Below are 26,373 nucleotides of genomic sequence, written 5' to 3' on the forward strand. Positions count from 1 at the left end.
CAATCTCTGGTAAATTCAGGTTTCTCTCTCTTTTCCACATAAAAGAGAGATTATATTTAGAACACAATAATTCTAAAATCATACACAATAGCTAAAACTACAAGATAGTTTACAATTCACGAATGTAATATAAATTTTTTGTTGGCAGAGAAGAAACATAACAAGCACAAAGAAATGGACAGAGAGAAGGAAAGCATATAAACAAGAATCCTCTCCTCCACTGCATTGAATAGACAAAACCAAATGCAAAAATACAAAACCCCAAAAAAAGACAGTCCTCAACCTCATCTCCTATGAACTGAACACCACATCAAATGATATCCGATGCAAAAACAAAAAACCCTTTTGAATATGGAAACGATGGGAAAGATTCAAGAAAAAGATAAAACCTGGTTTAGGCTCATTTGGGTTCTCAAGATTGAACGGACAGCTTCTGAAGATGCTCGAAAACGACTTGCAAACTCACATCATCGGTGAAGATAATGTCCGAGCCAGCCGCCATCTCATTGGCGTTATTGTACGTCGCCGATGGGTTCAACTTTGCCAACAAAAACCTCGCCTGCATGCATTATCATGGGAACATATGTGAACAGATAGACAGAAAGTAAAGTTTTCCGAGATGCATTAATGAGCCAAAGGCTAGAGCTTGCAATAATATGTAGATCTATTTTCGTGTAAATTTACCTATCATACCCTGATTATCAACTCTGATAAACAGAAATTTGCAGGTTTTGAGATTTTCGCATGTGTCCGATTACCCATGGGCACCCTGACCGTCAGCCGCATACCCGTCTCACGAAGTTAGAGACTGAGCAACTTCGGCCATGAAACCCGTGGGGTGAGGCCGAGGATGGGTAGTCAACTCGCACCCATCCCTCTAATGCAATGGGAACATGCTAATACGACAATTCTATGGTCCATGAATGGCATATAGGTCGAATGTCAAGATATAGAACAAGGGCTAGAAAATAGAAATCATCAAAGAAAATTCATCTCGGCTTGCATTGCCATATCAGGAATCGAATTCCAAACAAAATGCAAGAGCACGATTATAGATAAGAACGAGAAAAACTGACCTGAGATCCATGTTGATCACACACAACTAATCTTGGGACAGGGAAACGGTCTCGAACTATCGCCTGCGCATCCTCTTGAGGAGCTTCCAACAGTTGAGCAAAGGCCTAACACAAGTGATTACAAATATCATCATCAGCAAATTTATCACGACATTACCGATATGAAAACATCGTATCATTTAATAAAAGGAACATCCTAGACTAAATGTATCAGTTTGGTTTCCCTTTTTTTAGATTAAATTTCAACAACCCAGCTCAAAAGAACGATACTTTTCATCATATGCTTATCTATGATTACGGATGACAATCTGAAATTTTCCAAATGCTTTCACAAAAAAAAAAAATTATAACTTGAGAGCATACATACCGCATGTTCGGGCTGATGCTGATAACCCATGTTTCGCCATTGAGCTATAGTCATTCCATGGAAGACGACGACACTAAAATAAGAATCTAATAAAAAAATACAATCGGCAGTAATGGAAGCCACATCCAACAAAGCCGGCTGAGGCAGAGAATTGAACGAATATGACGTCAATGATGGTTGGATCATAACGGCTGTGTTCGGAATGTTCTCCCGATTTAACAACATCCGAAAATAGGCGGTTTCATCCGGGCTATTGTTAAGGACCTGAAAAAACATAAAGGCCACGAAAGAAGACATGATCCAACTGTAGGAAAATTACATGAACAAAAACAACTGTAGATATTTTACCTGAACAAATTGTGATCTCCGCAAATTAAACATGAACTGAGGGAACAAGGAAAAGTATGGATTTAGTGTGAAGGATGATGGATCATCCTTTCTATAGTCACCGAACTTAGAGCAAAAACGAATGAGATTCCGATCTAGCCACCGTGTAGCATCAAATCCCTCCTGAGGAAAAAAACATGACAGATTTCTTACATGAAACAATTAGATAACAGAAACTACCCATTAGAAGATATACAAGTATATTGACTTATTGTCTAAGAGATGAAAGCTAAATTTCACAAGGGCCAGCCAAAATACAGGCACAGTAAGTCCAGATGTTGGTAAAATCTTTTTCGAGGAAGAAATGAAATCCCCATCACGTTTTATTAAAACATGACCTTATATTAGAAGTCATATGCAGCACCAAGAACTGATACACCCAGAACAAGAAACTAGCACCAATTTGAATCCATTGGTTTTAAGCAATAAGAAAGTTGACAAATACCTCGGTCTCCATTTTCAAGGAAGCTAATCTCGCCATTACCACAGCAGCGGTTTCTTGATCAAAGCCTTGCACAAGTTCCTACAGATGTACATAATCAACATAGCTTGCTGGTAAGCTTTTTGATACACATAGGTAGAACAACTTCATTAAAAGAAACAAATGCATAAGAAAATGGCTTGTAAGCTAATACTTGCATCCAATTTATGCAACTACTACCAACCAAACCAAATAATAACCCCGAAATTAACCTGAAACCGATAATAGTGTGAAACAGGGGGGAATTTTATTTGGAACGTTGTTTCATCATATCATTTTATTATTAAACTTGTGCATGAATGAGTATCAGACATTCTCCGCAGTACCTTTAACTGTTTAAAAACTAAGAGGAAGCAAAACATAAAAACTGCCTAATAAAAAAAATACAATCACAATGAAATTTCTAGGTTTATCAGGGAGAGGAAACGTTAGACAAAAATCATAGTTTTTCCTAGCACGGATAGTGTTCATGAAAGTGCGTAAAGCTGAATTCTTATGGAGGGGAAAAGCCCAAAAGAGCAGTGCATGGAACAAGGTGATTGATCAAATCTTGATGTCATGGATGAAGGAAGAATATGCTGAAGATGCAGAAACAATCTCAAGTTTTTCCATAAGATATTGACATGAAGTTGAGAGTTAAAGAGAAAGCAAGTGAGAAGATCAGGACTAACCTCAGAGCCCACAGAAGTGTCTATCCTCTGTCTGCTCATAGTTGTAACGTGGAGCAATGTTTGACCTTCAGGGTTTTGGTAACTGCAATTACGTAATAACAGTAAATACATCCAGGGTAGAATAGATGACAGGAAAATAAAAAGGACAAGAGAGAGAGAGAGAGAGAGAGACTACAACAATACCATGTGAGAAATTGCAGATACAACTGAGGATTTGCAGCCCCGGGAGCATTTGACCCACTTGAAGATAGATCAAAAAAGACTGTCAAGCAAGTACTCTTGTCGAGGCCACACAACTTCCAAGCAGTAGTATTTCCCTCTCCAATGACTGTGTCAGCAACACTGGGGCCTTTCTGCATCGAGCCAAATGACAATATTAAAATCAATTAGGAAGAGATATCTTCATACATTTACATAGCACTAAGAACAAATCTTGAGACAAGTCGGTTTTTCAAGCATTCCGGGTTTAACCTTCTCTAAAGATGAGCAGGGCCCAATAACCCCTTGAATTTTGATGTCCTTTGAACAATTGACCTCAAGCGTGCCACTGACAATCAACGATTAGATGTCAGACAGGGACAAAGCAGAGTGAAAAAATGTTGTCTCAGGATGTAAATAAAAAAATAAATAGTGTGACTCTCTAAAAGAGAAGGAAAAGATTGAAATGACAACAGAGTACTCCTTGTGATGTAACATAAACTAAACATAAGATAGTACTGCAAAGAAATTTGAGCCAGAACTTACTTAAAGCAGAGGCCGAGAGCATCATCAAATACCCGCTTGAAAGAATCTTTGAATACAGAATGCCCAAAACTCTCAGATAGAACAAGGCCACCGGTTCTTTCAACTTGCAACTTTCATTTCAGCAACCCCAACCTAACTATATCCAAAATGCAACAGCAAAGGCAACTATAATTAGATACCCGATCCGATTACAAGAACTAACGATAAAAGATAAATCCACACTTTCGAGGAACTAACAAAGATATGTATTCATTATTAGCGACACATATTGAAGAAACGTCAAAGAAACAGAATCGGAGATGCATTGCATCAAAATTAACAAGTTCGAACGTAAAGAAAAAAACCAGAATCGGGGCATCCACAAAACATATGAGCATTACAAGGCAATACCTGGTCAAGTGCAGAAGCAAAATGGTCTAACACGTGACCCTGGTCAACAAGCTGCTTTGCAACGCTATCATAGAACTTGACAGCCTTTTTATAATGAGCAGCATCTTTATCAAGATCTTTGTGAGAACGCACAGGATCTGATAAATCCTTTGAGACAATCTGTGGGAACGACAAAAGAAGGATAATTTGCCCGGAAACATTTCAGGCATGCTTCACAGGAATGGTCTGACTAAACTTGCCAATGCCTTCAACAGAAGCCTTACCGTTCCAGCGCCTTCAGTACATGGACTGATGGACCTCCGACCAAAGCTACAATTCGAGCACCAGTCCCAGGCAAGGAAGCTCCAAGCAATCCAGCAGCTACACTCAGTGCCACACCCGTGCATCTATGAGGACGATGACCAGGTTGAACAGGCCACTGGTCTGTTTGTAGCTCATCCAAAAGCTGAATATCAAACGTCACCCAAAAGAATTTTCAAAACCTATACTGCAACTGCGTGTAAAACTCAAGAGCAGATGCATCAAACGAAATCTGTACGCTTGTTTAAGCATACAGATTTCGTTTGATTAAAACCATTGTGCCACGTGTATTGAGCGTGTATCGGAATCTATCCAGAAAATTAAAACCACTGCCCACCGAATTGAGCGTGTATTCGCACTCAGAGACAGGGAGCAAGAATCTGTTAACGCCATCACTCTGGAATCCGTTTTGCATTCCTTTGGGATACCCAGAAGCAGGAGCTCTCCTTGAAGAAGCTCCAAGCCCCAACTGATCCAAAATCTGATCCTTTGATACTTCCTTGTTTCCCCTGAAGACGTAAACCTTAGACATCTCAGAGAATCCCAGCTCATGAACATGAGCCTGATTACCAAACGACACGAATCCGACCAAAGCATTCTCCGGGAGCAACACGATTGCCTGCTTAAGCGCCGATTTGGCGAAACCTAATTCTTCCTCGATCATACACGTATGAAGGACGAACACGAACACCGGCGGAGCCGAGACGGTCGGAGCCCCGGTCGTAGGATCGAATTGCCCCGCAGCCGGCGACGGCGACGGGAGCGTGTATTCGACGGTGGTGTACTGAGATAAAGCTCTCCGGGAAGGTTGGTCTCGGAGATCATGTGGTAGTGAGGAGGGAAATGGCTGCGCTGATAGCAGAAGGGGCAAATCCAGATCTTGGCGGTGAAATCGACGCGTGCGAAAGCGTTGAGCGCGGCGGAGCAGGTACGGCACCGGAGCGGAGCGTACGGAAGCGAAGGTATGTCGGCATGTCGCCGGATCGGGGAGATGCAGGCAGCGAGTGGGATGACGCACTTGTGCGAGGCCAAACGTTCCACGTCATACGGACTCCATCGATCCCTTCCATATCTGGATTCGCCACCTCCGCCATTGTTGCGGACGATCGAAGCAGAATCCGAATCGGATCAGATCGAATTTCGGAGCTGTTTTTATATGGTGACCCTGAGAAAGGTGGGAGAAGAGAGGGCCTTTTTTCTGAGATACGGGGGGTATGATGTCAAAATGAGGCCGGCTCGCGATTGGCAGACCAAATAAAAACGGGCCGAACGAGCCAGTTCGCGACGAACCCGAGCCCATCCGAGCTAGCTCGGTCGATTCGCGAGCCGGCTCCCGAGCTAATATTAAAAAAAATATTAGGGTTTCATACTTTAATTTCTTCATTTCTTCTGTTTATATAGCAAATTAAAATTCATGATATGTTGATGTTGGTGTATATTTTTTGTTATATTTTAATGTTGTTGGTGTATAACACTTTTTATGTTGATGTTGATGTATATTTTTTGTTATATTTTGATGTTGTTGGTGTATTACACTTTTTTATGTTGGTTTGGTTTTGTTAATTTTTCTTGATTTAGATATAGTTTTATGGATTGTTATGTTAAATATTTTATGTTATATTGTATGACTTCAAAATATTGTTACGTAGACTTTAAATGATTAATTTTCATGTAATTTTAAAAAATTTGAATAATTAGATAAAAATGGGCTGGTTCGCGAGCCGGCTCGGAGCTCGGACAATTTGGTCTAGGCCAGAGTTTTTCTAGCTCGTAAAAAAACGGACCGAACAGGCTGAGCCAAAATTGAACTGGCTCGAGATGAGCCAGTCCGGGCCAGTCCGAGCCAGCCCGTTTTACATCACTACGGGTATGTCGCATTCATTTTAGGGGTTATTAGTTGAGTGAGACAAAAAGATATGGTCTTTTGCAAAATATGAGAAAATAGTTATGAACTTTGCAAACTATATCTTTTTATAAATTTTTGACAAAATTACCCTTATTTTATTGTATAATTTCAATATTATCATTTAGCATCCCAAAAAATGTACAATATAAAAAACAGATTTTTTTGGAAACCGTGTAATCCGGAAGAGCTGTTTTTCATCCGGGAGAACTTTTTTTGTCCGGGAGAACTTTTTTCATCCAGAAGAGTTTGTCTTTTGTCCGGGAGAACTGTTTTTCGTCCGAGAGAGTCTCTTTTTGTCTGGGAAAACTGTTTTTTTGTGTGGGAGAGTCTGGTTTTTGTCCGGGAGAGTCTGTTTTTTGTTCGGGAGAGTATTTTTATCCGGGAGAATCTTTTTCTTGTCCGAGAGAACTGTTTTTTGTCTGGGAAGATTGTTTTTTGTTCGGAAAAATCTGTTTTTCGTTCGGAAAAGTTTGTTTTTTTATCCGGAAGAACTGTTTTTTTTAGGGAGTTGTTTTTCGTTTGGGAGTGTATATTTTTTGTCTGAATGAAAAATAGTTCTCACGTATAAAAAAAATTATTTTTTCTCCTATGAAAACAATTTTCTCAAAAAAAAGTATTCTCCCAAACGAAAATAGACTTTTTCAGATAAAAAACATTTTTTTCGGATAAAAAAAAGTCTTTCCCGAATGAAAAAATAATTTTTTCGGACGAAAAACAGTTCTTCTTGATAAAAAAATTATTTTTTTCGTATACAAAAACAGTTAAACCAAATAAAAACAGATTCTCACAGATAAAAAATAATTATTCCGGATGAAAAAAAACAGTTTTTCGAGATAACAAAGTTTCTGAATAAAATATATTTTTTATGCTGTAATTTTTTTGAATAATGGCAACATTGAAATTATACAATAAAGTAAGAGTATTTTTGTCAAAAAATTATAAAAAGGTATAGTTTGCAAAGAAAGGAAAAAAATGTATAGATTTCTAATGACGTGACGTTTTTGGATACTGGTGCAAAATTTCCCTTCATTTTAGTGGTACACCGTAAAAATAGAAAGAATTAACAAAAGTCATATTTACCCTTAAAAAGATAGAAAAGACTATAAAACCCTTAATAAAATGGACATGTAAAAAATGTTACAGGTATACACGCTGTTTTTAAGAAAAATGAATAATCATCTGAGAGGTGGGTCCAACCATGAGTATTTTTTAATTTTGTTTTGGAAATCGACCACAACCATATTTTTACGAATGGATTACGATTTATTTGCCATTATAGAATTTTAGTAAATTTGTAAAAAAGATCGCGAATTTCGATTTGGTTTAGTTGTTACATATCAACAAATGTACAAAATTTTAATTAATCTATTGTTTGTGACCTAAAACTAATTATTTTCGTATAATTTGTTTATATTCTTTATTTGTGGATTCTTTATCGACAAAATACAAATTTTAATCGAAAATTTTAATTGATATACGAAGTCGCAAATAAGTCGTAATTAAGTCGTAATAAATTCGCATAATTTATTCGAGAAGCAAACGTGCAAAAAAAAGTTAAAATCTAAAAGAATATGAAAAGCCGGGTGGACAAAATATCTACGAAAAGTGGGTTCAACAATAAGGATTCTTTAATTTTGTCTTGGAAATTGGCCACAACCACTTTTTTACGACTGAAATACGACTTATTTGCCACCATAGAATTTTTGTAAATTTGTTAAAAAAATCGCGAATTTCGATTTGGTTTTGTCTAATGATAATAAAATTCATCCAATAAAATGATATTAATCGATTTGAATTAATATTTTTAATAAATTTCAACAAATTTCAAATTTTGATTCATTTTATGTAATTTAGTTGAATATATGAGTAGTTGGTTAATATACATTTAGTGTTACATATTAAAAAATATACAAAATTTTAATTAATTTGTGATTTGTGACCTAAAACTAATTCTCTTCGTAAAATTTGTTTATATTCTTCATATGTGGATTCTTTATCGACAAAATACAAATTTTAATCGAAAATTTTAGTTGATATACGAAGTCACAAATAAGTCGTAGTTAAGTCGTAATAAATTCACAGGATTTATTCGAGAAGCAAATGTGTATAAAAAAGGTCAAAATCTAAAATAATATGAAAAACCACGTGGACAAAATATATATGAAAAGTGGATCCAAAACATAAGGATTCTTTAATTTTGTCTTGGGAATCGGCCACAACCACTTTTTTATGACTGGATTATGACTTATTTGCCGCCATAGAATTTTTGTAAATTTGTTAAAAAAATCGTGAATTTAGATTTGGTTTTGTCTAATGATGATGGAATTTATCCAATAAAGTGATATTAATCGATTTGAATTAATATTTTTAATAAATTTCAACAAATTTGGAATTTTGATTCATTTTATGTAATTTAGTTGAATATGTGAGTAGTTGGTTAATATACATTTAGTGGTACATATCAATAAATGTACAAAATTTTAATTAATTTGTGATTTGTGACCTAAAACTAATTCTTTTTACATAACTTGTTTATTTTCTTTATCTGTGGATTCCTTATCGACAAAATATAAATTTTAATAGAAAATTTTAGTTCATATATGAAGTCACAAATAAGTCATAATTAAGTCGTAATAAATTTGTAGGATTTATTCGAGAAACAAACGTGTATAAAAATATTAAAATCTAAAATAATATAGAAAACCACGTGGACAAAATATATACGAAAAGTAGGTGCTTCCTCCATAAAAAAAAGTATTCTTTCAAATAAAAAAGGTCTATTTTTTTTTTAATTTAACATTAAGAATATTTTTGACATTTTGAAAGTAAGGACATTTAAGTAATTTACCCAAAATATTGGTGTATAATTTGTTAAAAATTTTCGTCCCTATTTCGCATGTGTACCTGTGTAATTGACGCGACTCAAGTAGTGTATTTTAAAAAAATTACCAGAAGAGAGGGGCCACCTAGAGAGAGAAAGAGAATGAGACAATTCGAATAATGGATAAATTCATGTTTAATTACAAATACGGTCCAAAATATAACGAAGGGCCTAAAATAATGTGAACCAATGGACATTTCATGAAAAGGCTCAACTAAACTCGGCCTTTAATATCGACCCCGTTTTCACTAATTTCCATTTAAATTAATTATTATTCTTTTATATAAATCTATTTAAAAAAATCTTATTTGTCATGTTTCTTCATTTGTTATGCGTTCTTCGCACAACTTGTACACATGTGTTCCTCTGCAATCTCACATCATTAGATAGTTTATGTAGGGGAAGCTTATTTTGAAGATTGATGTAAAATATGATCATCACATGGAACTTGGATATCACCATCTATTATTACGCTTTTAAGGATTAAAAGCAAGTAACAACAACAGTACATGAGATTTCCATCAACACGGAGTTTACCTAATTCTATAATGTATATATATTAATATTTTGTTCGGTTAATTTGCTTTTTTCATTCTTTTATTTACCATTATATCAAAAATACCATTTTTTTGTTGTTTTAACTTCAACACATACCAGACATATAGTCTGGTCACATATTGATTTCATTTGTTATAACGTTAAATTTATGGTGATCAGGGGCGGATCTAGGTTAGGAGGGGTGGGGGCACAGGCCCCCACTCTAATTAAAAAAACAAGTAATTATTAGGTAAATTTTGTAAGATTATGAAAAAAATTTACCCTATGCCCCCATAAAAATAGCATTTGATTCTATAAAATAATATATATAAAATTAATGTCCCCATTTATATTTTTTTCTAAATCCGCCACTGATGGTGATCACACTAACTCATTATGTTTATCCCTTCCATATCTCAGTAATCATTTGATAAAAACATTATAAATTACACGTTATGATCAATTGGACCAACATGTGATCAGACTATATTTCTAATCATATGGATCATTGGGCTCCAGTCGGAAAAGGGTATATATTGAAGTCAAAATAGAAAAGGGAGGATATTTTTTATAATGACCCATTTTATCCCGCAACAAAAATACATCATTAAATATGTTTTTCTAAGAGGGATAAACTTGAACAAAAAATTGTTTTTTTATGGAAAAACAAACAAATTGTTGTTCTTATGCGATGCTTTTGTTGTGGTTATTGAAGCATTAATGCACTAAGACGACAATGAATGAATTGTTGGGGACGACGGTTGTTGACGACGACAAAACTCCGACAATTCAAACGATTCCAGATAAGTATCAGAAATAAAAAATTATTTTGTCGAGGCCTGTGAAACACAATTTCCTTAAGTTCGATTTCCATGCCACCTCTAAAACTTCACTAGGATACAACACGGTCCAAATACCAAGCGAACTCTGAAAGAGATATGATCAAATATGTGAATACTCTTTTTTTCCTCTAGAATGCTTGTTTTTTTTTTTCCGTGTAGAATGAACTAACTCAAATAGTAGAGGGAAGAATCTCAAAATAAAATCAATTTGATTTTTAAAATTTAAATTAGATTTTATTTTGATATTATCTTGATTATATTTGATAGATTTTCTACAGATTAGAATTCGATTTGAATTTCAAAATCAATCAAGAATATTCTGCAGAGTTTCTAGAACTTTCCACGGATCGGATTTCTCACGGCTATGTCTGTCTTGATTCTATCAAATAAACTCAAATTCAAGATGAATTTCATACGAAATACCGTAATGTTATTTTAAAACAGTAATAATTAAAATTCAGGAAATTCTCATTTTCATTTTAATAACGGAATGAGCCGAAACAAAACTCATTCCGAGTAATACAAAGAAACAAAGGACAACGAAGCCTAGGGCTTTAACAATTCACGCTCAAATATCAAACGCTATATGGACGTAACGCCATGCAGTCCATGCAACGTAGAGACTTTTTGAGTTCATCAGTAGTGGCCACCTCCTCCTCCTCTAAACCCACCACCGCCTTTTCCGATTCCTCCACCAAAGCCGCCACCTTTGCCCATTCCGGCGCCAAAGCCGACACCTTTTCCGATTCCGCCGCCAAAGTTGCTACCTTTTCCGATTCCACCACCAAAGCCAACGCCTTTGCTGATTCCGCCGCTAAATCGAAAGCCTTTGCTGCTGATTCCACCACCAAAACCAGCGCCTTTGCTGATCCCCCCGCCAAATCCAAAGCCTTTACCGATTCGGCTGCGACCAGCTTTACCGACCCCACCTCCAAATCCACCGCCTTTTCCGATTCCGCCACCAAAACCAGCGCCTTTGCTGATCCCCCCGCCAAATCCAAAGCCTTTACCGATTCGGCTGCGGCCAGCTTTACCGACCCCACCTCCAAATCCACCGCCTTTTCCGATTCCGCCACCAAAACCGCCACCTTTACCAAAGCCACCGCCTTTGCTGATTCCGCCGCCAAAACCGCTTCCTTTACCGATCTCGCGGCCAAAACCGCCGCCTTTGCCGATTCCGCCACCAAAGCCACCAGCTTTTCCGATTCCGCCACCAAAGCCACCACCTTTTCGGATTCCGCCGCCAAAGCCGCCGCCTTTTCCGGCTCCACCACCGATACCTCCTAAGAACGTCTTCTCGTCCTCATCTTCTTTGCTCGCACTCACAACATCTTTCGCCGATACATTCACGAGGAAAGCACTGAGACATAACAAAGCCAAGAGAGCAACTCCGTTCACGACACTTGCCATTTTTTTCTTCACCAAATAGAAACTACAGTAATATTCTCAATGCTCTGGTGATCACCCTAACTCCATTATAGGCTGTTTATATAACAATTAATCTGTACTCTCTGTAATAATTACAAATATTAAATCTTTTCGCATTTGATTTGCTCCAACGACCAACTGCTTTCCGCAAATTGTAAATGATTTTTATTTTTTACTTGTAAAATTTAAAAAGAAAAATTAATCCCCTCACAGTGATTATATATATTTTGGACTTACATTGTACCAAGTGAATACGAGGTGAATACAATTATTCAGACGTAAATATGATATTGAATACTTTATCTATTACATCGATATTACAAATACATGTGTACACTTAATCAATATTATTAATATATTTTAGCATAGAACCGTCATGTATAAGTATATATATATATTGCAAATAATTATTGTCTACTTACGAATATTATTTTTATTATTTAAGCAAAATCGAGAGAGGGTCTTGTACTCAACAACATTCACCGCCTAATCAAGATTAAAAATAGAACAAAAAATTACATAAAATGCAGAACATGCGATAAATGTGTCTGGTTTCTTACGGTCCAAAGCGAAAGGTATAATAAATTAGGGCCAGCTATTATGATTTCGTGCATAATATGTCATCGGTAAATATTTTGGGGGCGTTATAAAAAAAATATAAAATTTGGTTGAGAAAAAATGTTTATCTTTTTGTTCCCTCACGACCGATCTCATTTTGAATTAAAAAAAGAATTGAATTTCAAATTGAAACGCAATTAAATTACACTACTATTTGTTTTTCTCTATAAACTCCATCCATCTATTTTATTTTCACCTTTTCTAACAATAATAAAATTGGAAAATCCTTTGTTGCTAAAGCATTGCTAAATAATGAAATGACTTTTATTCGGTTTCAAATCCAAACATGAAAAGGGTATTCTATTGGACTTTTTTTTTATCTCTGTGAAATGTAATTGGGTAAAAAATTTGGTAAACTTTTGTATTATAAAATAAATGAAACAATACTGGATCTAATTTTTCGACTGTACAAAAAAAGGAAAAAAAAAATCGTTATTATTTCGTCGTCAAGTGTATTAGCCACAAAATATATTTATTTGTAATATATGTTTTTTTATTGGGAAAAATTCTTAAAAATTCCTGAACTTGTAAAGTGCGAGAAAAAAATTTTCTGAACTTGCGAGAGTGCCAAATAATTTTTGAACTTGCAAAAAGTGTCTAAATAAATCCTAATCTTGTTAAAAAGTGTCAGATGAATATTTGACCAATATTGACTGAAACTCAATCCTACATGGATTGTGATGTGCGGAGCCACGTCAGTTTTTATTTCTACGTATGCAGAAGTTGGTTTTGATAAATATGTTTTAGGAAATAAACGGGATTGTACTGAACCGGGTTTCATAATGTTAAACCGGAAAAACAAAAACAAACACTAATCATCAGCGGACCCGGAAGAGCTAACGTTCGAAACAGATCCCGATCCGGAATTTTGCTAATTCCGTTGAATTCTCTATCTAGAGTCCACTTTTTCTTTTCCCTCTCTCTGAAATGCCTGCTTGGTGGGCGAGAAAGTCTGGGAAAACCAAAGACGATAACCATAACCAGAGTCCTCGTGGAGCCGACAAGAGAAACAAGGAAGTCATCTCCGGCGAGAATAAGGCCAGCTTCGATGAGGCGGTGACTCCCACGCGCGGTACTCCGCGTTGTAGCCACGATTTCGCGGGCTTCGATTCGGACTCCGACGAGAGGCGAGGACACCCACTTCCCCGACCGTCGGTTTCTTCGGTCCACAGCGATCATGGGAGCGGGTCGGGTTCCGGATCGGGATCTGTTTCGAGGTTAGCTCCTCCGGGTCCGCTGATGATTAGGGTTTGTTTTTTTCCCGGTTTAATATTATGAAACCTGGTTCAGTACAATCCCGTTTATTTCCTAAAACAGATTTATCAAAACCAACTTCTGCACACGTGGAAATAAAAACTGACGTGGCTCCGCACATCACAATCCACGTAGGATTGAGTTTCAGTCAATATTGGTCAAATATTCATCTGACACTTTTTAACAAGATTAGGATTTATTTAGACACTTTTTGCAAGTTCAGGAATTATTTGGTACCCTCGCAAGTTCAGGAATTTTTTTTCCGTACTTTGCAAGTTCAGAAATTTTTAGGGTTTTTCCCTTTTTTATTTCCGTAGATAAGCGTGTTAAATTGTTATTTGTGATGCATTGAAGCGTAAATTTCTGGGTCGTTTTGAAACCAAGAATAAATATTTCCATCTTTTTTTTTTCCCATGAGTCAGATTGGATTTTCATTGGATTGGATATCATATGGGTCATAAACATTTTCCAAGCCCAATTAATAAGGCCCATAATATATGGAGTGGCATATTTGGAATTTTCTATAAAAACAGGGTTAGTCGTGCATCACTCCACCATATTTAAGCTGCTACACCTCCGTTTTTTTCTCTGTGATATTCTATTCGACCCCTTTTTCTCTCCTCCGGCGATCTCCCTATCGTATCCTCTCTCCTCCGCCGATCTCCGGTGGCGTTATCTTTTCTCCACCGTCCGTACGCTTAGATCCGTCGGCCGCTTCCGGCGATCACCGATCCTTCTTTTTACGTTAATTTCAACTCCGTTTCAATATTTTTTCCCTATGTTTAGAGCTTTTAGCCCTAATTTTTTTTGGTACTTATTCCGCCAATTTTCGATTCGACGATTCTAGTCCGAGGGAAAATCATTTGGCGTTTTTACCCCTTACGTGTTCGTGTAATTGACCGATATACCCTGGTATCTGTTCACCACCGTCCACGTGGCGTCATCTGGAAGCTATCAATATAAGACGGAGAAAAATGAGTCATCATCATCATCGCCAGCCCCACGCGCTTGGGATTACGGCGACAGGCGCGTGTAGGAAACGCAAGGAGACCGACAGTGGGTTTCTTTGTTACAGTTACAGAGCCATGAAGGAGCCGGAATCGTCGAACTGGCTCTTGGCCGGGTACATGGCCCACGAGTTCCTCGCCAATGGCACGCTCCTCGGCCACAAGCTCGAGCCGTGTCGACCCGACGCAACTGGAGCAGCCTCCTCTCGGTTGCTCTGCGATGGTGAATCGGGTCGACCAGACCCAATAATAGCCGACCCGGGAAGGAAGCAGGCTAACCAGAGCTATGCTGACGTGGCGAGTGTGCTGAAGATAGATGGGACCCACGTCCCCGGTGTGGTGAACCCTTCCCAACTTGCTAGGTGGATCCAGATGTGACGTGTCGACGTCGTTGTTATTGTCATTGTTGTTGTTGTTGTTACGTGTTTTTTTTTTTCATTTCCGTTGTTTTTGAATTGTTTAGATTCAGTCGTAAATTAGTAAAGATCTGATCCAACCAATCCACAAATTATCATCTTTTATAATCACAGACGGGAGAAGATCAACGGTATCTTCCGACATGATTAAGAACTAAATTAACTACAAAATCAACACATTGTCCAATGCAAATATGCAATGAAATGGACCGACATAATTAGTTAACTAAATGATTACTTTAAATAATAGTCAAGTATCTTTGATTAACTTGGCTCCTACGTCCATTTCCTACCCATCAGTAATTTAGTATTCCATAATCATCTCCAAAGTAACTTGGGGTACAAGAAACTGGATCTACTTAGCCAAATTATTCTCTATGGATCTCAGACCACAAGATTCGCACCTCCTTCGCCTTCTAAGCGTTCTTGATCACTGCAGACCGTGCTTTCAGATTAAGGAAAATCGCCCTGAAAGTATGCGAGAAGGAATACGCCATTGTTAAGCCCTTCTATTAATCTGATGACAAGTTTTGTTTCCAGACATGTAAGTGTTCTTACCAGCACGAGGCGACGAAGCTACTGAACAAGACGCGGAACTGGAGAGGGACGTATTGGTAGTTCATCCATCCGACAAGAGGCCAAAACTGCAGAGATTTCAGAAGCAAGTGTGTGTTGTGTAGTGTGAAAATACTTCTCTCTCTGGTCTTATGATTAAACTGGAAAAAAGGATGCTATGGTTTTTTCGGGCTCTGTACCTTCCATGCAGTTAACTGAACAGAAGGGTAATCTTTCCGAACTTTGTGCTTCACGAGATTCCACGGCCTACCTGTAATAACAGCAAGAAGTTGTTTCGGTTTCGAGAGTGGTGGATCGAAGTCAGATTGTTTGAGATTACATGAAACAAGAAACTGAATCAAGAGAGAAGATAAGAAAGAACACAAGAGACTGATGAACACTCAGATGGCAAGAACCATCGGCATTTCCTTTCCTTCGTTCTTGGGTCGAAGAAAGGATACATGAACCCTACAGATACGTAACAGCTTGCATGCATACAGCTCAACAATTAAAATTTTGATCCTCAGCGGTCAGGATAAAGGTTAAGCTGATGAACTTTGTATGTCTAAATTGGAAACATGCTTGACCATAGGAGCTGATTAGGGTTCAGCCCTTCTGTTAAACCTAAAGGGTGCTTCAGGTTTCTGATAAATCCTTTCAGGATCTTGTTCTGAAGTGTGATAATTGAGAAGAAAGACGACTAATGTTCACATCTTTGCCAAAACTAAACCCATTATTTCATTTCTTTCAGAACATAGAAGCAGATGAAAAGCTCTATATAACAAGTTTAGCAGAAGTAGACAGTGTCCTAAAGTTAGCAAAGCAAGAACTCAGATGTGGACCATAGATTACCTTCGACCACCAACCCGAAGTAAGTCATGAAAAGAAAATTGTTCCAAGGAGAGGACGTGAGTTGTTCCAACAAAACCTGCTTGAAGAGATGCATCTTTTCATCAACATTGGTCCAAAAATTGTTCAGAAACAAAACAGGAATCGATACAAAATTATGATCATCAAGAAGTTCAGGGCCACAAGAGAATCAGACCAGTAATGGGTTTCAATGGATAAACAAATTATACGGATCCTAGTTCGGATCAAGGAGCCAAACAAGAAGAGGGAAATCAGAGAGCAGGAGGAAGAACAGAACAAAAGAGTTGGGGGGATGGGAAAGAACAAAAAAGACTTGACCTTTTTTGCTACTGTTCTGTTGTCCTTCTTCCCCTTGAAAATAGCATCCATCAATTTATGGAGGAAGTGGCCAAATGGCCCACCGTACGCAAATCCGTACAACTGCAGATCAGATTCACATCAAATCTTCCAAAACGTCAGGGAAACATTTTGAAACAGTAATGAGAAATCAAATCTCTCTCTCTCTCTCTCTCTCTCTAAACTCGCGGTAGGTTTCTTTCGTTTTCTCGGCTACCAAACAGAACTTGACATACCATAAGGAGAAGAAGCCTCCGAAACTGAAGCTTTTTAACCCCAGAGATCTTCTGAGCAATCGCATCACTGCATCCAGCCAAAACCCCAGCAGTAATTGCCTGAAAACCAGCCACAATTAAATCACGAGAACACAGACGAAACACGGAAAAGGTTGAGAACCCAATTGAACATGAAACGAGCGGAGCAATCAGAGAAACATGATCAAATTTTCATGGGTATTGCGAAAGAACAGACCTTGGTTCGCAAAGGGTGGGCTTGGAGTTGAATCAGATATTTTCTCCAGACGTCTTTGGCAGCGTCAGACATGGTCGAGGATCTTCTTGTCTGATTCTCTCAGATTCAGCTCGAGAAGAGAGCGCCCGGAGATCGGAAGGAGGTTAGGAGGAGATTTAGATAAATTCGATATAATCAGAGGGAGTTGTAATGCCGATGGAGTTTGTGCTTTAATAGGATTACATCATTTATACATCTCAATATTTTATTTTTGAATTGAAAACGTGTAGATAGTGAAAATATACGATTCCGACATATACCAAGAAGTCTGAAAAGCTAAGAACGAATCGGACCAATATCAATCGATAGTTGGTCCGAAATAATTAGAAAGAAAAAATAAACGATGAGAAGCCAATAACGACGGTCTATTTTAAATTTAGAATAACATTATTTGTTAGTTTTAGATTTGGTGAAAATGAAAGCCGACTGACTCATGCTAGCGTTTTGCTTGTAGCTTGTCAAAATTCCTAAACCATGTTTAATAACCAATAAACTACCAATATTAATTTTGATATATAACTTCAAAAATCATGCTATGTAATTTCGAATTCCGGTCTAGACCTGTCTGTTCACAATTTCAACCACCCCAATCATAAATAAATAATAGATTCGTTTTCTAAAAAATGCCTTACACCTGAACAAACTATCAGATATTTATTTTTATTTGGACTTGCACTAATTTTGTACATTTATTTAAGAATTATGTATACATTGTCATTTGGTAATTAAAAAACAAATACTTTTTGTAATTTTGTGACGGAGTCATGGATTTCCAACACTGCTACAGATTCACGGTGGTAAGATTTCAGAAACATGGAACTGAATTTACAAACAACAAAGATCTTAATCTTAATCACTGTCTTGAAGACAAGCAAACAAGAAACACACAACAGAAGCACAAGCTGTGCTGACAGAACACATGAGCTGATAAAACAGAAGTCCTGTACCATAGGAACTCCCTCTAGTTTATTGCCCGAGCCACTATAGATTTACCCATCTGAAAAATCACTTGGAATAAGATAAGGAACTAGATGTGTAAAACCATCAGACCCAAGTTCCGTTTCTTTCACTGAAGACCCTGTAAAAAAACACCATTGAAGCCAAAGCTTCTTGCTTTTTTTTTTTTTTTTTTTACAGGAGGGGCCCCCACAATGCAGGGCGGTCTCTTGAGATGAGAAGGACACGACGGTCTGAGTAATCGAACGAAGGGGAATACATATCGTCTGGTCCGATAGTTTCCTTAACGTTTTCGTAATCACTCATCAAAGGCTGAACCATCTCATCCTTTGCAGAATCAAATACAGAAAGCCCCATGCCAGAGATAGCCATGACAAGGCTTGTATCTCCCCAGACTTGTGTTATAGCAGAGTGGTGTGAGTTATATTTTGATTCTGGCAAAGTGTATGTGCTTACCAGACGTTGTTTTCGCAAGGAGAACTGCTGCACCTGAGAAGCCGGGTGTTTGTTAACGGTAGACCTCGAATTTGCACAGCCGAGAAATATTGAATCACCACGAGAGGATATACATTGAGCGTTAACACCGAGTTTGAGTATTTTAGCACCAATTCCAGTCGGGTGACGGAAATCCAAGATGTTTATTGAATCGATAGTGCAGAATACTCCATCATTGCCCTCAGCTTCTGAGGAACTTACCCTGCATTATTCCAAGAGAAAACAAAATGTAATCACTTCATTCCATCTCAAGTAACCAACAACTAGCTGAGAATCAATGTGCATGATTTTATTGTTTGGACAACAGATTTCAGCAATGAAATAGCAGAGAAAGCATCTATCTTGCTCGACCACATGCTCAGATGTTTATCAGACAGTAGTACTATGATATGGTCTTAACAAGAGAGGTAACATGCTCTAAACCATACATTGATTGCCTAAATATCCACTTAATTTATGAGATCAAAGACACAATAGCAGAATTAGAAAAGAGTTTAAACTAGATATGATGTTTTTTTTACCTTTGACGAACCCCTCCGCCCAGTTCAGCATCAGTGTTGTTAATATGAAAAGCTGAGATTTTTCGCCCTGAAGATGAAATGGTTAGCTGTGCTTCAGGATGTTGGGAATTTACATCCCACACAGATATAGCTTCAGTTTCTGCTATGACGACTTTTCCTCTGTTCCTCCACTGTAAAGGGCTCGAGTAATCAATAGCTGACACAGGCTTCTGCAACTCCCATCTCATAATTTGTTCTCCATCCCTTATGTCAAAAACCCTAACCAATCTTTGGGAACTCACAGTTGAGGCTATAAGAGGTCCAGAAGGTCTGTACCACCATTGTCGAGCTTCTGGTGCCAATGAACAAGCAACAGTGTTCATACCATATGGAGTGTTATTGGATAAAGGAGCAAGAACTGTTGTTGAATGATCAGCTCTTTTGGCTCCGTCCTCAATGTGGAAAGCTTTTATCTGTTTGGTATAGAAATCCCATGAACAGAATCCAGATTCTTGTGTATTCCCGGCAGAAGCAGCTACAACATATCTGCCTGAGCAGCCATCTGCACATGCGGCACGAACTATCCAACAGTCCCTCCAAGTGTTTGGTGAGATACCAATTGGAGGATTGTACACCGATTTCACCTGAAAAAGGAATTTCACACAATAACTGAAAAATGACAATCTATATGCAGATGAAGTTCAGTCAAATCATACATATGCCTAGCATATTAAGAGATTGTAATTCATAATATATCAAGCAAATATGTGTTTTCTGTAAGGAAATTCCTAGAAATTTGGACAGGCAGATCGATGTAAGCCAATAATTTAACAGGGAAAGCATGGTTCATGTTATATAAATCTAATCAAGAAACATCTATACAGCACACCCTTAGCCTTAGTTCAATTTAGATTCCCAAATGACATTATACAATTTTATCCAACAGAACAGAGACAAAAAAAAAATATCAGAGGAGAGACATATATTCCATGAACAGACACATTTAGATGAACCATATCCGTGTGGCATATGAAATCATAGTACCTCGCAGTTTGCTATGTCGTAATAGGAACATGAACCGTCATCATGACCGAGAAGAACTGCTTCTCCCTCTGACACAAACCATCCTCCAGTAGAAGTTTTTGCTCCAATCTCATTTAGGCGGTACATGCATGCATCTTCAATCTCCTCAAGCTCCATATCTTCTCTATCCCCTTCATCATCAAATTCTTCAAGGGTTTCATCAGCTCTGAGAATTTCATTTAGCTTAGAAGTGACACTGATCTGTTTAGAGGAATCTCGTTTCTTTGACATTTCTTCTACTTCCATATGTTGCACTTCCAGATGCTTCGAATCGGGTTGATCACTCCTAATTGTGATTTCACTTTTGCCATTCTCCTCAGTATGATCCAATGGATTTACTTCAACCCTTATTTCCATACTGGATTCAACTGAATCTGACACATCCTGGTTCTTTGAGACTTCTGACATCGTCTTCGACTGTGTTCTGCTCCTCAGCAACCTCTGGTGAGGAAAAAGTCTGTCTTCTAGCTCTTCATTGTTCAATCCTTTAACTGAAGATTTCACATTTTCCACTATCTCATTTTCATTATCCCCCGGTTCTTTCTTCTCTTCATTAGAACTTAGACTAGGCAAATTGTTCTTGTCATCCGCATCACTTACAACATGGCTCATAGCCTTTTCTATCCCAGAGATTTTCTCCTGTATATCAGAGATTATCACCTTCGATGCATCTGGATTATTCAAGTCCAGCATGTCCTTTGTTTTCTTGATATCGGATGCGATTTTCTTAACCTTTCCTTCAAGAAAAGCAAGTTTCTCCTGCAGCTTGCTTTGGTATTTGATTGAAAGCCCACTTGTTCCTTCAACCCCTCTCTTCTCTTTCAAGATCTCCAGTACTTTCCCACCATTATCCAAAGATTTTTTCCTTGAAACTGAATTAGTACCTCTCCCAATATTTTCCATTTTACCAACAGATTTCGAAGCAACTGCAGATTTGCTTTCACATCCAAGAAGAGCATGCACCTTTAGGTCACAGCTCGAACTTCTTCTTGTGCTAGAATCCTCCAAGTTACTTGCTTTCAAAGGGTCAGAGCCTAAATCCGTCTTAATTCTACTTTCCTCCTCTGTTTCTTCGCAAACCCTACTCGATTTGCACAATGTATCACTAACCTTTTTGTCATTCTCTACCCGCTTGCCGCCCAAATTTCTATACCTAGCTTTCTTATCTGAACTCAATTCACCCTTCTCCAATGAAACCCTAGATCCCTTTTCCCTTCTCAAATCCGAGAAAACCCTGATCAAATCAGATGGACTTGGACTCCTACCTCTTGGACCGCACGATGTTGACCACCTAACCCGACCCTCTCCGCCGCAACATCCGTCTTCTCCACCACCACCACCGATGGCGGACTTCTCCACGCGTGGGACAGATCGGAGCACCGGCTTCTGGGTCGACCCAAAAGACCGGTAACTCGGCCGGGGATTCTCCTTCGAGGAGGACGATTTCTGGAGAGCTGGACGAGGGTTTTGCCTAGAAATCGAAACTGGGGTCAGAGGCTTCGAGGGCTTTTGGCCGGGCAACGGTTTTTGCCCGCCACCGGCATTTGCATCTTTGAGACGGCGACTCGACGGAGCTGACATCGGGAAACTTTCAGGGCAGAAAAACAGCTTACGGTCTCCAAAGATTTCTGGAAATCGGTGATTTTGAAGAAAACGTATGAATGAATCGATGACAAGACGAGGAGACAAGAGAAAGCTCCCAAATTTGTCGGCTTTTGCATTCTAGGCGGGACACGATGAGAGCTTCAAATTTGAGATTTTGAATTTTGCTCCGAGGGGGAATAAAACGCAGCGTTTTGATACGCTTGGATCAAAACGCAGCGTCTTGGTGCATGGGTAGTTTAGTTTACGGGTCGAATGCATGCGACGTGAAACGTTGTGTCCATACAAAAACAAAGGGAAACGGCACGAAGCCAATAGAAGAAGAACCCTCGTCTCTATATAACCCGAATTAGGGCAACAGCAACAACAAGAAAAAACAAAAGATTTGGTCGGAAAAAAAGGTGGTAATGGGGAAAAGGTTGTCGGAATCGGGGGTGGGAATAGGCGGAATGGTGGCAATAGCGATGGTAGCGGCGGTGCTGTTGGTGGGACCGCTGGTGATGGGGCCCCTTACTCCGCCGTCTCCTCCGCTTCTGCTTTTCTTCCCCGTCGTCTTGCTCTTTGTTTTTCTCTATCTCCACTTTGCTTCCAAGTAACCCTTAATATATTTATATATATTTATATTTATGGATCCCTTGTTGAATCACCCACATTATTATTTTTATGATCCAATCACCCACATTATTGCTATATATATACACACACATATATCTATGTGTGTGTGTGTGTGTTTCTGGCTGATATATGTATTGTTTTATCCATTGGTTTAATATATATATATATATATAATATACTTATCCCTTGTTTGAGTTTATGTTGTAATATGCATTGCTGATTTGGCCTGGTCTTTGCAAGTGTTTTTTTTTTGGTATAATTATCAAAACTTACGACAATACAACGTCATCGATCGAAAAAGTGAAGGAAAGATTCTATTGCGCATTAAAGGATCTAGACTTTGTTAAAATATGCTTTCAGTAGTTAGAAATTGCAATTTTCTGATTAATCCATGATCAAGCAATACACTGTTGCTCTATATAAAATCAAATCCCTTTTAGACGTGAATATGAAAATTATGGATCACCGCCAGCGTCAAAACATATCAAGAACAAAACCACCACTTTATGGCTCCGACATGTAAGTTCAAGGCGGCAATACAACAAAAACCGATTGGTTCGAGTTCTGAAAACTGCAAAAAAAGAAAAAAAGAAGAAGGGGGCTTAGAAGAGAGATGTTCCCTTTCCCTTCTTGTCTCCACCGATCTCAAAATGCTTGCACCTCTGAAACAACAACATGAGAGGGTTGCAATGTTAGGAGACTGACACTGGTGACAGCACAGAAGATTTTAAAAAAAAAATTAATTTTCATTTTTACCTTGATAGGATGCTGGGAAACATGCTTACAGCTCTGGCATTGAAGCCTTAGGACGATCTTCTTTGTTGTCTTGGCCTGTTCATAAGTTATAAATATCAGTCACTCGGGCAAAACCCCATCGCACATTACAGCAACCATGCCATGAAAATTTGTCAGCCTTCTGGTTTTACTATGGTAACTCCAATCTAATACTTTATCGATCTCTCATTTACCTTCTTGTGGAAGACGGGTTTGGTCTGACCACCATAACCAGATTGCTTACGATCATAACGACGTTTCCCTTGAGCAGCAAGACTGTCTTTTCCTTTCTTGTACTGCGTCACCTTGTGCAAGGTATGCTTCTTGCATTCCTTGTTCTTGCAGTACGTCTTCTTAGTCTTTGGAACGTTCACCTAAAAACAAGAAAAATCAAATACTGCATCGACTTGCAAAAGGCATTGATCACAAACACGATAGATATAACAAATCAAACCCAAGAACAGTTAGTAAATTTAGCGATCCTAGAACAGACGATTGTTCCTATGAATTCACAAGGTCTCTGAACTCGGAATTAAGTAAGAAAACTAAAGTTCTGAGCTTTTCCCTTTCTTCCTCGGGCTAACAGCGAGACAGAAGAAACCAATCATCAACAAATCTCAGGGTACCCTCAAAAGTTTGATTAAACATCTTCCTTTCTGGCTGTTTCTATGAATTCACAAGATCTCTGAAGTGGGAATTAAGTAAGAAGGCTAAAGTACTGAGCTTTCCCTTTCTTCCCCAGGCTAACAGCGAGACAGAAGAAACTGGTCATCAACAAATATCAGGGTACCCTCAAAAGTTACAAGAACTTTGAAATGGGAATCAAGTATAAAGACTAAAGTTTCTGAGCTTTCCCTTCCTTCCTCAGCAGAAGAAACTGATCATCAACAAATCTCAGGGTACCCTCAGTGAGCTTGAGAGAGTATTTACTTCCTAATTGTTTCTGTGAATCCACAAGATTTCTGTAGTGGGAATTAAGACTAAAGTTCTGAGCTTTCCCTTTCTTTCCTCAGAAACAAACGACACAGAAGAAACCAACCGTCAAAAACTCCGACGCATATGAAAAAACAAATAACACAGATCCAAAAAACGTTACTCGTTCCTCCAAAACTTCATCCTCAACACATCGCTGACCAGACAGAAACCCTAACAAAAAGTAAAGCATTACGGAACTCATGAGAGCATTTCGCAGAAACCAGAGAAGAACACTTACCATTTTCGCGTATCGTATTCAGATTCGCCGCGCCGGAAAAAGTTCGTCGCTTTGCGCCGCTGGCAACGTATGACGAAACAGAGTTTATAGCGGTTAGGTTTTTTTTTTTCAGGAACCCTAACGCTATTTAGTCAATACCGAATTTACCCTTTTACTAACTCGCAGGCTTTGGGCTGTAAAGCGAACTATAAGGCTCATTTTGTGTTCCATTCTAAGCCCAATATTAGGCAAAATTCATTCATTTTTTTGAAAGTAGGGAAAAATATTATTTATTTTTGTATTAACTAAAAAAATAGTATACCATCGGTTTTATTTGGTCTAGTTTGGTTTATTAATAAGAGTTGTTTAAATATTCATATAACCCTTTTTTTAATCAAATCAAACCGACCAAAACCGGCGTTAAACTCTAATAAAACGCTTTTAAAATTAAAATGAAAATTCTGAAATGCCCTCAAGTGTGTAATAATTATTACTCTGAAATAATAATAAAGATAATTATCTTGAAGATGAACAATTTGTTTATAAAAGGGTAAATGCCGATTACTTTTGTTCCAAGCAACTTCTGTATGTGAGTTTCATGTTTACTTTTTCTATGTGAATAGACAACATTCCGTATATACAGATACATTACAAGATCAAACTCACGACTCATCATTTTTTGACAACCAAATCCTCAGAATCCGTTGCCATAAAACATGCTCTGCATGGAGACACTATCCATGGGATGGGAGCATGCTTTATCAAGATCAGAAACCCTAGAGTGTGGCCTAGCTAGGGTTTACGTTTATATATATATACACGCATTTAGTTCAATTCCCGGTTCTGTGACACCAAAACCATGAAGCAAACAGGGTTACGGCATGAAAACAGTGTGAACGCCATGAGAAAGCATCAAAGATTGCAGTCATGATCACCGACAGTCTGGAGATTCCTATGTTCTGACACAAACTCAGGTTTTTGATGTCTTTATCTTCCTGTTGAAGTCCTAAGATCCGTTAAAGGGAACACACCCCTCACCGAAATATCGTTTTCCTTTGAGCCCTTCGACTTATTTTGCCTCGAATGCTTCGACTCTGCAGACTTTTCTTCCGCCTGCAATGGTAACCTTAAACCCGAACCCGAGATCTGTTCTCTATGTTTTCCTGTGTTTCGCTTTGATTGCTTTGTTGATCCGAGGATCCTTTTCGGAGAATCCACTGGTGAGTTGCTCGTCCCTGTCGAGGATTTTCGCCTTCCCTTCTGTTTCTCGGTTCGGTAATACCTTGAACTGTTTGGTTTTCTGCTTGATCCTTCCTTTGGCTCATCAAAGCGTTCAGACATTGACCAAGGAGCCTTGAACACGTTCATCTGCAAGTTTTCAGAAATCGCCCCAACTCATTCGTCTGATTCTTTGGCATACATACATGGAAGTTTCTGCAACTACTTCAACACAGAATCTTGAGATACATGTAAATGGATGTATATGGAGCTTATTCAGATGCAGCTATGGACATGTATATGTATAGGTGTATCTATATGCATATATATATATATATATACCCAGCTTGGGTTAGAGGAA

The 26,373-nt window shown here is 38.2% G+C and overlaps 7 protein-coding genes and 1 pseudogene across 7 annotated transcripts in view; 2 read left to right on the forward strand and 6 right to left on the reverse strand.

Annotated features, from left to right (window-relative positions):
• Nucleotides 1-70: 70 nt before the first annotated feature.
• LOC104822233 lies at nt 71-5,510 on the reverse strand (annotated as a pseudogene).
• A 5,708-nt stretch (nt 5,511-11,218) lies between these two features.
• LOC104822509 (glycine-rich cell wall structural protein 1-like) lies at nt 11,219-12,024 on the reverse strand. Its single transcript, XM_010553759.2, has one exon. It carries the CDS (start codon nt 11,990-11,992, stop codon nt 11,219-11,221), a length of 774 nt encoding a protein of 257 aa, XP_010552061.1. The 5' UTR covers nt 11,993-12,024.
• A 2,433-nt stretch (nt 12,025-14,457) lies between these two features.
• Nucleotides 14,458-15,389, forward strand: LOC104822234. The gene has a single exon (XM_010553376.2). It carries the CDS (start codon nt 14,857-14,859, stop codon nt 15,265-15,267), a length of 411 nt encoding a protein of 136 aa, XP_010551678.1. The 5' UTR covers nt 14,458-14,856; the 3' UTR covers nt 15,268-15,389.
• Nucleotides 15,390-15,527: 138 nt separating this feature from the next.
• On the reverse strand, nt 15,528-17,753 carry LOC104822235 (peroxisomal membrane protein PMP22). The gene is made up of 7 exons (XM_010553377.2): nt 17,538-17,753; nt 17,303-17,401; nt 17,049-17,150; nt 16,713-16,788; nt 16,061-16,131; nt 15,864-15,949; nt 15,528-15,773 (listed from the first exon to the last, which is right to left on the reverse strand). Exons 1-7 carry the CDS (start codon nt 17,607-17,609, stop codon nt 15,722-15,724), a joined length of 558 nt encoding a protein of 185 aa, XP_010551679.1. The 5' UTR covers nt 17,610-17,753; the 3' UTR covers nt 15,528-15,721.
• Nucleotides 17,754-18,396: 643 nt separating this feature from the next.
• On the reverse strand, nt 18,397-22,343 carry LOC104822240. The gene is made up of 3 exons (XM_010553383.1): nt 20,573-22,343; nt 19,550-20,172; nt 18,397-19,230 (listed from the first exon to the last, which is right to left on the reverse strand). Exons 1-3 carry the CDS (start codon nt 22,190-22,192, stop codon nt 18,708-18,710), a joined length of 2,766 nt encoding a protein of 921 aa, XP_010551685.1. The 5' UTR covers nt 22,193-22,343; the 3' UTR covers nt 18,397-18,707.
• Nucleotides 22,344-22,580: 237 nt separating this feature from the next.
• LOC104822239 lies at nt 22,581-22,892 on the forward strand. Its single transcript, XM_010553382.1, has one exon. It carries the CDS (start codon nt 22,621-22,623, stop codon nt 22,807-22,809), a length of 189 nt encoding a protein of 62 aa, XP_010551684.1. The 5' UTR covers nt 22,581-22,620; the 3' UTR covers nt 22,810-22,892.
• Nucleotides 22,893-23,310: 418 nt separating this feature from the next.
• LOC104822238 (60S ribosomal protein L44) lies at nt 23,311-24,922 on the reverse strand. The gene is made up of 4 exons (XM_010553381.1): nt 24,816-24,922; nt 23,797-23,976; nt 23,585-23,659; nt 23,311-23,490 (listed from the first exon to the last, which is right to left on the reverse strand). The coding sequence occupies exons 1-4, from the start codon at nt 24,816-24,818 to the stop codon at nt 23,431-23,433; spliced, it is 318 nt and encodes a 105-aa protein (XP_010551683.1). The 5' UTR covers nt 24,819-24,922; the 3' UTR covers nt 23,311-23,430.
• An 859-nt stretch (nt 24,923-25,781) lies between these two features.
• Nucleotides 25,782-26,373, reverse strand: part of LOC104822510 (CRIB domain-containing protein RIC5-like) — a 1,079-nt gene continuing 487 nt past the window's right edge. The window contains exons 3-4 of the mRNA XM_010553760.1: nt 26,215-26,234; nt 25,782-26,162 (exon numbers count right to left, since the gene is read on the reverse strand). Of these exons, the coding sequence (XP_010552062.1) occupies nt 25,782-26,162; nt 26,215-26,234 (401 nt within the window). The remainder of the gene's footprint in view (nt 26,163-26,214; nt 26,235-26,373) is intronic.

The sequence above is a fragment of the Tarenaya hassleriana genome, unplaced genomic scaffold (assembly GCF_000463585.1).
Source record: "Tarenaya hassleriana unplaced genomic scaffold, ASM46358v1 Cleome36, whole genome shotgun sequence".
NCBI classification, from domain to species: domain Eukaryota; kingdom Viridiplantae; phylum Streptophyta; class Magnoliopsida; order Brassicales; family Cleomaceae; genus Tarenaya; species Tarenaya hassleriana.